The following is an 11,876-nucleotide window of genomic DNA, read 5'->3' as shown; positions in this document are numbered from 1 at the left end:
GCCCAGCAGATCCGACTTTGTTTACATAAGACAACACGTTGCTCATTTTACACGTTACGATGTAAAACTGCTCAACTAAAAACATCCTTCGCAAAATAGTCAACATTTATTACAGATGAGTGATTTTAGTCATTCTGCTTCCGCGTCTGTCTCAAGGGGGTAAAACATCATTAACCAAACGCGGACTCGGCTAGGAAACACCTCCACTAATGAAATCTCGTTTTCTAATGATCAACAGAACACATGCCAATTGGTATGTTCAGTGGCTCTAACGTCGTCACACAGTTCTAGCGACTTTGTTTAGAAAGTGCCACTGATCGCCACATTTAACATCTTAAAAAATGCTCTTTATTAATTCACAAGGTATAGCTGTCAAATGCAAATTCACAAAATCCAGATTGACTAAATGCAGACACAGAATTTCATGCAGTCCATGATACCACTGCAGTGCAATGAACACCCAGAAGGGAGAGCAGTAAAACAAGTCCATGTTGTATATTGAACAACTAGCTCTCAAGACAGTTAAACAAGAACGATACAGAAAGACAGCCAAAATATTGCTCGTCTTAATACATATGTTGATGTAGCAATGTGTACAGAATGGGGAGCACAAAAATACTTGCATTTGGTCACTGTGCTTTGAAATCTAAACCAGGTTGTGTTAACGTAATGGCAGCCAGACACCGTGTCAGGACCAACATAAGAACAGTGCAAGGCAATGGACTGGATGCATCTCTAAAATGATCATTAAAATGAAAAACAAAAACAGCCTCTGAGTTAATTTCTTTCCTCACAATTGACATTACTTTGAATATAAGGATTGAGTTGAGACCAGTAAAATTCACTGACAGTACAGGCAAGAGCCCCTTCAATGTAGGCTCTTGTCGATATACTTCGCAACCCACCGTTTACACCTGTGAATTCTAGAGGGATCAGTTGAGCACCAACAATGTATTATACAGAATCAGAATACACCTAGTAAAATGTAGAGGTGAGTTCAAAACGAGGCAGCGCTCGCTGTGTCGATACCAAACTAGAGAAACTGTTAGTTGAGTGACTTGTAGAGAAGTGGTTGAGAAACTGCTGGCAAAACTAAACTCCTTGTTGAAATAGATTGTATGTCTAAGAAAACTCGACACACTATGGAAATCCACCAGTAAACTCACCCATTTGTCAAAAAATGTATTTAACCCCTTCAATGGATTCTGAGCTTTGAATAGATTGTTTTCTAATAAATACAACAAAACAAAAGGAACCTCAAGCACTCCCGTGTCAGAAGCTTTGTTTCAACTCCTCTTCATACTGACTGTTGAATTACAAATATTGGAAATATGACAGTTACCACTTATCCATTGGCCTGGTCCCAGATCTGTTTGTGCTGTCATGTCACCAACATGTTTGGCATGACACAAACAGATCTGGGTCCAGGCTACTAATCTACTGCATTTCAATGAGACAGTTGTTAAAAGTGAAATGTCAGACACCAGACAGTGAAGCAGTCTGTTAGTCTGAAGAAAAAACACCTTACATGGTGAATAGGAGAACTTGAGGCCAATCCAATCTGGCAAAAACAAAGCGTGTATCAATACTAAGACACCTACACAATAGAGAGTAAAGCATAAGATACCATGTGACCATTTTCCTCATGAATCACAAAGGGTGATTCTCATATTCCAATTGATGAAACACAAACATCCAGCTCACAGTAAAAGTAAGGCAGAGATAGTAGAGCATGTAAGGGCACAAGCAAGACCAAGCAGAGGGTTGTGGTGGTTGAGTTGGGGTTTGCTCTGGTTCTGGATGAAGGGTAGGTGTGTGGTTGTGGTGATGTTCTGGACTTGCGTTCCTATTCTTCTTCTAGTTGAGGCTCAGTCCTCAAGGCATTCGGGTCCAGCTAAAAACAGTCAAATGAAAAGTACAATAAAATGAAAATACAATAAGCACACCCAGGGGCTTAGCAGTCGCTCCTCCACAGTTTGATGGTTTTGTCGTTTTCTAGCGCCGCAGACGCAATGATGTTCTCTGTGGGGTGGCAGGCAGTAGAAATCACCACATCTAGGACAGAGATGGCGGGAGGGAGAAGAGAAAAGCAGAGAACGAAACAGACATTTTGTGAGCATTTTTCACCTCAAAGTAATAGTAATCAGTTCCATCAAGCTATTGTCATGACTCTCCCCTACCTGTATGGCCCTGTAGTTTCTGTACGATCTCCTTGGTCTGCAGGTTCCAGATGTACACCATGTTGTCCTCCGAGCCAGAGACAATCCACTGAGAGATACAGAGCATAAGAGAATGATACTTCATAAGCTATTGGGAAAAGCATACAAGTCATCATCTCGTAAATCCACCTTTTTTTGTCGTCTTATTATTTTTTTTATTATATTTTATAAAAAAATATACCTTTCCACCGGTGACAGAGAAATTTGCAAATATGCAGTACTTTTCGTTTTTGTGGCCGGTGTATGTTTTCAAGCACTGGAATGAGAGGAGGACACTTACTGAAGAGAACTGAACCATTTGAATCAAGAGTATTCCACAATACCATGGTTGGATCAAATTACAACATGAATTAGACACATCTTACCTTTCCTTTGCTGTAGTCCCAAAGCTTCAGGGTGCTAAATAATAATAATAATCACAGTTAGAAGACAGCATCCCAGCAGAAACGATGGTGAACAATTAATTAGCATTTATGAGTGATGAAGAAGCCTTTTTTTTGTAGATTTGCTTGAGCTTTCCTTCCCATTGAAATGAAACTCTTTGGTCTAGTGGTATTAGACAGTCCAATAGGGCCCTCTACTGGTGCAGGAGCGCATGACAAAGATGCTGTGGTACTGTATTCATGTCATATCCTACTGAGTTTGAGGGAAAGTGACAGTTCTCTACTGATAATCTAACACTCACTTGTCCAATGTGGCAGCCAGAATGTATTTGCCGTTTGGTGAGAACTTCACAAATGACACCGGGGGGTTGTCATCATCTGCAAAAGACCAAAGAATTTACTCACAGAAAAATACTACCGTAATTTCCGGACTATAAGCCGCAACTTTTTTCCCAGGCTTTGAACCTCGCGGCTTAAACAATGACGCGGCTAATATATGGATTTTTCCCGCTTTCAAATTTTTTCCCCCAACAAAACACATTCTGTGACGTGCTCAGTTTTTTGGCGGCATGAAGCTTTCATTAGACCAATGAAATTGCCGAACGGGTTAAGGTCAAACAACTTTTTTGTTTACTGTTTAGATTAAATCGAGCGCTCTCAAACTTCCCATCATTCTGATTATGGTAGTCATTTTGTCACCCTCATCATGGCAAAGACACAGAGAAATGCATATGATGCAGCTTTCAAGTTGAAGGCGATTGATCTGGCTGTTGGAAAAGGAAATAGAGCTGCTGCACGGGAGCTTGGTCTTAATGAGTCGATGATAAGATGTTGGAAACAGCAGCGTGAGGAATTGACTCAGTGCAAAAAGACAACTAAAGCTTACTGCTAATTTTAAATGTTTTGTTACAAGCCGTGTTTCGTTAAAGCCTATTTATTTTTGTTACAAGCCGTGTTTCGTTAAAGCCAATTTATTTTTGTTACAAGACGTGTTTCGTTAAAGCCTGTGTAAAGTTAATTTGTTTCAATGTACCGGTAGGCACCTGCAGCTTATAGACATGTGCGGCTTATTTATGTTCAAAATAATACTTTAAAAAAAATTCAGTGGGTGCGGTTTATATTCAGGTGCGCTCAATAGTCCGGAAATTACGGTATACAATTTTATATTTCCTATACATTTAATTTTTTTCTATAAATTAGTCAAAACATTTTCAAGCAAATATTAGAATATTCACAACATATGCACATTTTACCAGCAGCGGTGCGTTTCCATCAAACTGGCATCTTGCGAATAAAAGGCTGTGCATAATGACGTAGGCCACACAAAAAGGCCACACATAACTTTTCATTAACAGAATAAAAAAAAGCAGACATTCTATGCGTTTCCATCCAATTTTTAACTCCGTTGATGGTTTTGGCACAACAAAAAATTCTGTGATGAAGAGCAAAAGTGGCCACTATGGTCTTAGCATGCATGCACTCCAGTGCAGCGGATACATGATGAGATTATAGATAAGAGCAGGATCATTATTATTTGTCAATTGACAGCCAATAATCAATCATCATGTCACCAGCATAAAAATGAACACCCTGGATATCTATTGAAAGCAGCATCTAACTCATCACCTTGCACTTTCACCACCCTGTGAAGTTCATCAGAACTTATTTCATCTGTAGCCTAATAAACTGCATGCTTTTTTTAAGTCCAGGTTGTGGGACGACAACATATGATCGATCGCGTGACTGCAAATGTACGTAGATATGATGGTCATTCCACAATAAATAGTTTCCACCGCAATTTGTCACATAATCTAATAACAGAGAAGAAAATGAGCCACCCGTCTAGCGTATTTGATTTTGTCAACATATAGGAAATGTACCAACAATTTGATAGTTTCCATCAGGCCTGTTGAGACATTTTTATCCGACATGCAATCAAATAAAAATGGTTGGATTGAAACCTGGTTACAGATGCTGCCATTCTGGCTGGTGAAGCTTACCAATTAGTGTTTTCAGACATTGTCCCGATGCTGTGTCCCAGATTCGGCTATGGACAGACAGAAGATATTAACGTCAATACATTTCTCAAACGATATCCAAACACTCCCCATATTTATGTTAACTTGGAAATCATTAAAACGCAGATGTTCTTTTAGGTCATTAAGTTAATACACTTACAGGCATATCTTTGCAAAGTACATTCAACAAGATACATGTTTTTTTTTTATCCCTCACCAGAGGCCATCGTAGCTGCTAGACACAATCAATGAGCCATCTCTGTTGAAATGGACCTACACAGCAACATAGAGCAGATTAGAGATGTACAGTGCCTTCGGAAAGTATTCACACCCCTTTTTCCACATTTTGTTGTTACAGCCTTCTTCTAAAATTGATTAAATAAACACATTTCCTCAGCAATCTACACACAATACCCCATAACGACAAAGTGAAGACAGTTTTTTTATGTAAAAAAAAAAAGAAATACCTTATTTACATAAGTATTCAGACCCTTTGCTATGAGACTCGATATTGAGCTCAGGTGCATCTTGTTTCCATTGATCATCCTTGAGATGTTTCTACAACTTGATTGGAGTCCACCTGTGGTAAATTCAATTGACTGGACATGATTTGGAAAGGCACACACCTGTCTATATAAGGTCCCACAGTTGACAGTGCATGTCAGAGCAAAAACCAAGCCATGAGGTCGAAGGAATTGTCCGTAGTGCTCCGAGACAGGACTGTGTCGAGGCACAGATCTGGGGAAGGGTGCCAAAACATTTCTGCAGCATTGAAGGTCCCCAAGAACACAGTGGCCTCCATCATTCTTAAATGGAAGAAGTTTGGAACCACCAAGACTCTTCCTAGAGCTGGCTGCATGTCCAAACTGAGCAATCGGGGGAGAAGGGCCTTGGTCAGGGAGGTGACCAAGCACCCGATGGTCACTCTGAAAGAGCTCCAGAGTTCCTCTGTGGAGATGGGAGAACCTTCCAGAAGGACAACCATCTCTGCAGCACTCCACCAATCAGGCCTTTATGGTAGAGTGACCAGACAGAAGCCACTCCTCAGTAAAAGGCACCTGACAGCCCACTTGGATTTTGCCAAAAGGCACCTAAAGACTCTCAGACCATTACAAACAAGATTCTCTGGTCTGATCAAACCAAGATTGAACTCTTTGGCCTGAATGCCAAGCGTCACGTCTGGAGGAAACTTGTCACCATCCCTAAGGGGAAGCATAGTGGCGGCAGCATCAGGCTGTGGGGATGTTTTTTAGCGGCGGAGACTAGTCAGGATCGAGGCAAAGATGAGCGGAGTAAAGTACAGAGAGATCCTTGATGAAAACCTGCTCCAAAGCGCTCAGGACATCAGACTGGGGCGAAGGTTCACCTTCCAACAGGACAACAACCCTAAGCACACAGCCAAGACAACGCAGGAGTGGCTTCGGGACAAGTCTCTGAATGTCCTTGAGTAGCTCAGCCAGAGCCCGGACTTGAACTCGATCCAACATCTCTGTGCAGCAACACTCCCCATCCAATCTGACAGAGCTTGAGAGAATCTGCAGAGAAGAATGTGAGAAACTCCCCAAATACAGGTGTACCCAAAAAGACTCAAGGCTGTAATCGCTACCAAAGGTGCTTCAACAAAGTACTGAGTAAAGGTTCTGAATACTTATGTAAATGTGATATCAGTTTTTCATTTTTTTTTATAAATTGGCATTATGGGGTATTGTGTGTAGATTGATGAGGGAAAAAAACAGTTTAATCCATTTTAGAATAAGGCTGTAATGTAACAAAATGTGGAAAACGTCAAGGGGTCTGAATACTTTCCGAAAGCACACTGACCAGATGGTGTGATAATCAACTACTAAGCTCATAAGCAGAAAAATCTATTATCTGAAGTACATTGTTTTTAGGTTCATTGAAGGTGTCTACATGTGCATAGTCTCTTACTGCAGAGACTGGGTCAGAGTGGGCCGGCAGGGTCTTCAAGCATTTGCCGGTTTTAACATCCCATATCCGCACGCTCTCGTCAAACTAGAAGAGAACTCATGTTAGCACACGAAGCAACAAATATTCATCACTCCTGGGTAGAAATCAGGTTTGGCAATAACCTTTTCTATGTAAAAATATTACAATAGCAATGCTGCATTAGTAGGGAGGACTCACTGATCCAGACACGATGAGATTGGACTGGGGATTAAAGTTGCAGCAGAAGACATAGTTGCTGTGGCCTTTCAACGTCTTCAAACATTTCCCCTGCAATAGGAAAGGAGTGGGTTTCAATTAAACATGTTCACAGTATGAGCTCATTATGGTCGATCGAGCATCCACTGCATGGAGGGTCTCGAAGTAGCGATTATGATGCAACTGCAGAGAAAACAGTTGAAGGTAGTTTAAGGAGCCATCGGTTAATAGCATTAGTGCAATGCCTGGGAGTCTACCAGAACAGCAGACTTCCTTCCAGTCATTGCGCTACAGCTAGTTAGCATTGGCTTGGGAGACCTCTTAACTTCCATCATACTGGACACAGAGACATAAAAATTGTATTCATGAGTTAATCTGACTCTTGGTAAGTAGAAAAAGTAGCCAAAATCTCACATTATCCTTTTAACACCATGACAACGTGGGTGTTCGGATTTTCGTTATTTAGCCCTCCGAAAAGGCTCACCAGGAAGCACACAATGTCATGACTCGTGTTTTGTCCTTAATTTTATTTTAAATCAAATGACCACAGGTCATAAACCTGAAATACAACAAACAAGTAATGACAATATATTATTCAGATATATTATTTAGTATAATAATAAATCAAAATAAGCCTGCAACACCATCAAAGATGTGGCGAATCTGGCTTAAAACAGCACCGACTACATCACCCAGGATGCCCCGCGCCAGAGGAGCATGCGCACAGTGACTCTGCCGTCACAGGTTGCTATGGACGCTGTCACAGGACACAGAACCCATGCCACCACATGCCTCGTCCAAAGGATTTACACACAAACGCAACATAATGCGGCACTCCACCATGGATCACCGAACCAAACCACCGCTATCACCACCGCCACCAGAAACCAGCAGAGTGCTCCGAACAATCAGCACAATGCAAATGGCTGATAATAATAGCCTAATGCTATATAGCATCTGGGTCGCTGAGTTACCGCACCCAGCGAGCTACAAGTTACTCCCGGCCAACTAACACCAACACAGTGAGGTAAACGTTCAGTGCACAAACATATAAGTGACTTAAACATCAATGCTAGACTGAGTAGTTCGCAGTTACATACCAACGGGCTGTGTGCTCCTGATGATTGTCTACGGGGAAGTGATAACCAGGTGCTGTAATTTAAGTCTCTAGTGAAGCTACGCATGCGCACATAACGTAACATATTTGAGCATCTAAGAAACTTAAAGAAATCACTCATTCCCCATTTAATTGAACACATCAGACCCATTTGCTTCTCTTTTATCTATTTATATATATATATTGTTTTCTTTTCCTGAGTGAGCTAGAAATCTCAACAGTGGGGGGGGGGGATCCCTACCCAGTGGGCTTTCGACATGATAAAGACGTCTTTTACTAGTTGAAATCGGGTCAAGATGTCTTAGAACCAAATCACAACCAGATTAAGATGGGTTTTTTCATGACGTCATTTAGACATCATAAAAAATACATCTTATTTTGATTGATATCTGTTTTTTGGTTTAAATCTGATTGAACTACGGACCAGTTGTCTAAATGCTACTGAATTAATAGAAACCAATATATACTGAACAAAAATATAAACAACATTCAAAGTCTGGGTCCCATGTTTCGTGAGCTGAAATAAAAGAATCCAGAAATGTTCCATACACACAAAAAGCTTATTTCTCTCATATTTTGTGCACAAATTTGTTGATTAAACAGCATGATCATTACACAGGTGCACCTTGTGCTGGGGTCAATAAAAGGCCACTCTAAAATGTACCGTTTTGACACACAACACAATGCCATAGATGTCCCAAGTGGAAGGAGCGTGCAATTGGCATGCTGACTGTAGAAATGTCCACCAGAACTGTTGCCAGAATTAAATGTTAATTTCTCTGCCATAAGTTGCCTCCGCAACATTTTTTTATAGAATTTGGCAGTACGTCCAACCGACCTCACGACCACGTGTAACCACACCAGCCCAGGACCTCCACATCCGGCTTCTTCGTCTGAGACCAGCCACCCAGACAGCTGATGAAACTGAGGAGTATTTCTGTCTGTAATAAAGCTCTTTTGTGGGGAAAAACTCCTTATGATTGGCTGGGCCTGGCTCCCAAGTGGGTGGACCTATGTCCTCCCAGGCCCTCCCATAGCTGCACCCCTGCCCAGTGAAAATTGATGTGAAATCCATCAATTAGGACCTAATGAATTTATTTAAATTGACTGATTTCCTTATATGAACTGTAACTCCGTAAAATTGTTGCGTTTATATAAACATGCCCATAGTGTTTGTAGGCCATGCACCCACTGCATATAAAAGACACTAGAACAATTATCCAAATTGTAGTAATGTTATTTTTCAGCAGAACTTACATGATTCAGCTTATCACACTTGGCAAACAGCTGACACAGCGCACCAAAGCAGGTTAGGGTCTCGTGGCATACTGTACCCAGTCACCAGACTGGGCTCGGGCCTATTCTGTTTGAGACCCGGGGGACTTGGCATGGACTCGGACTCAGGGGGGCTTCATGTGGGCTGAGCTCTTCCCAAGTCCGATAGAATAATATTACTCTGGGCTCCAGCTAATGATACTCGGTCAGAGTCCACTTCAGTTTATCTGGACAGATTCACTTTTTCAGGAGTTGGGCCATTTTAGGTTTTTATTCAGCAGGTGATGAAATATCAATAAAAACCAAAACAATGAAGTGATATTTAACCTCCAAGTCATCGAATTTGCTAGGTCATTAAAATCTCAAATTTGGGACAGTCTCTGCAGTCCTATAGCTATCAGAGATGGTGACTAATTTAGATGTTTTTCTGATGCTAGAAATGCCTTTACTACAGGCTATGGTAGTGATTTTCAAAGTTGCAGTCCACCCAATTGAAAAGTGTGCATTCACTTCCACATTTTTTCTAGGCAACCAGCATTTAAGATAAACATGAACAATAATACAGGATACCCTTATAAAACATTTCACTGCCTTTAAAATACAGTAGAACTGCAGTACAATTAAATAATGGTTTAATTAATGATATAGCTTGCTGTGTGTTGGCTTCTAATAGTAATCTTTGTTAGGAAATGGCACTGTTTATTGTACTGCACATTTTCTTGTTCAACAATATGCTGTTTTGATGTTCTATTATGACAACCGACAACCCCCCAAAAAATACAGAATTTAACAAATAACAAGGCCTGTCTTATTTCAGTATCCTCCTACAATCCACCAGGATTTACAAACCCTCTTTTTAAAAATGGCATTAATTTCCATCAATAATTACCCCCGAAATTATTGCGCCTGAATTAGACCCTGAAAAAATGACCATTATATAGTTTTCCTTAAAGCTTCTAAGAAATTAACGTGTGCAGTAATTGTAATTTAATTTCAGTAGCTAAATAAGTAGGTAGGCATATAAATTCCAGCTAAAATTTGGATTGGAATCTGTGCTTCACATGCGGCAATAGATCTCTGCGCGAAGTCGGCCAGCTTACTCAAGCGCATCTGTCAACATTCCATAAGGCAGTTGGGACAAAGGGCCCAGTAGCCTACACAACACAGCTGGAAAACGACAGTTTCTCAAAAAGTACACTTTTTTTTTTTGAGTGCTAAGTGGTAGTCCTGGTTCTCCTGCATTCTAGTTTTACTTTTGTAAATAAAAGCGGCGGTTTGTTGGGGAAAATATTTGCTATTTTAGCTGGCATATGTTACCCCCGGCTAATCCTCCATGGACATGGTAAATTTACACTTAACTGTTGGAGCCATTGGTTGTAGCTAGCTAACTTAGCTAACGTTTTGACCTTTTGAAATCTGTCAAATATACCGGTGAGTCATGTCAAGTTTCTCCCATTTCTCGCTTGCTCATTCTCCGTTGCTCAGCCAAACTCAAACTTTACCAGTTGCAGAAGAGATTTGCCAATTACACCCATTTATAACAATGTGTTGTGGGAATGATATGACCACTTTTGGGGAAAAAAATGATATTTCATGTTTTTATTGCCTCTACGCACTTTACATTTTTACATTTTACTTTCCTTAAGACTGCCAAGCTGTCCTCAATTGGGGGAACCTCTGTCCGAGACAATGTCCTCAGGATTATGGAGCAGTGTGTTTATAAAACGTTGTTTAAATGTGTTAGGATTAAAGCAAAACTTTACCATTTAAGGATTAGTTAAAACATTTAATTATCCAACTACTGTTTCATTTTGTTATCCTCTTAAAATGTTTAAGATTGATGACCAAATAATTAAATGTCCCACTTCAATATGAAGGAACAAACATTCCTTTGCCACCACGTGTGTGTGCTCAATAGTAGTTGGTAAGTAAATATGAAAAGTTGAGACATTTGACAAAAAAAAAAAGAAGTTTTTAGTAGACTATGACTGTTAAAGATAGTATACTGTGCGTTACTGTTCTGTCGTGACCTGCATGCCCACATTATGCCAATCATTCATTCATTTTCTTCTCTTTTTATGCTTACAGTAAGTGTCATGAAAAGCCATACAACTCAGGAAGTCGATCTGTCGTGGGCCCCCCGGAAAGTCCTAAAATGTGCCACTGACCTCCGTGGTGGAGGAGGACGCAAAGCATGTACATGAGCTAGTTGCTCTATTTTGAAGCTATAACTGCCACAAACTTCTTCAACTGGAAATACTTCTAGCCAGCTGAGTCCACAAAGTGTCTTTATAAAATGTCATTTTCTAGTTCTTTTAAAATCTATAATTGATGAAGTTGTAATGCGCTGATTCTCTTCATTGCAGATCTGACCCATCACACCACTCTTCAAGAGGACCACTCTGCTCCAGATCTGACCCATCACACCACTCTTCAAGAGGACCACTCTGCTCCAGATCTGACCCATCACACCACTCTTCAAGAGGACCACTCTGCTCCAGATCTGACCCATCACACCACTCTTCAAGAGGACCACTCTGCTCCAGATCTGACCCATCACACCACTCTTCAAGAGGACCACTCTGCTCCAGATCTGACCCATCACACCACTCTTCAAGAGGACCACTCTGCTCCAGATCTGACCCATCACACCACTCTTCAAGAGGACCACTCTGCTCCAGATCTGACCCATCACACCACT

At 40.8% G+C, this 11,876-nt stretch overlaps 1 protein-coding gene across 1 annotated transcript in view; it reads right to left on the bottom strand.

Moving 5' to 3' along the window:
- Positions 1 to 325: 325 nt before the first annotated feature.
- Positions 326 to 11,876, bottom strand: part of LOC106565418 (WD repeat-containing protein 5) — a 33,923-nt gene continuing 22,372 nt past the window's right edge. The window contains exons 6-14 of the mRNA XM_014132533.2: positions 6,766 to 6,855; positions 6,550 to 6,633; positions 4,838 to 4,893; positions 4,603 to 4,649; positions 2,905 to 2,980; positions 2,585 to 2,618; positions 2,401 to 2,475; positions 2,181 to 2,268; positions 326 to 2,055 (exon numbers count right to left, since the gene is read on the bottom strand). Of these exons, the coding sequence (XP_013988008.1) occupies positions 1,955 to 2,055; positions 2,181 to 2,268; positions 2,401 to 2,475; positions 2,585 to 2,618; positions 2,905 to 2,980; positions 4,603 to 4,649; positions 4,838 to 4,893; positions 6,550 to 6,633; positions 6,766 to 6,855 (651 nt within the window). The 3' untranslated portion in view covers positions 326 to 1,954. The remainder of the gene's footprint in view (positions 2,056 to 2,180; positions 2,269 to 2,400; positions 2,476 to 2,584; positions 2,619 to 2,904; positions 2,981 to 4,602; positions 4,650 to 4,837; positions 4,894 to 6,549; positions 6,634 to 6,765; positions 6,856 to 11,876) is intronic.

The sequence above is a fragment of the Salmo salar genome, chromosome ssa01, assembly GCF_905237065.1.
Source record: "Salmo salar chromosome ssa01, Ssal_v3.1, whole genome shotgun sequence".
Lineage (NCBI taxonomy): Eukaryota > Metazoa > Chordata > Actinopteri > Salmoniformes > Salmonidae > Salmo > Salmo salar.
Note: the sequence above shows the minus strand (reverse complement) of the source record. Positions and strands in the feature narration are given on the sequence as shown.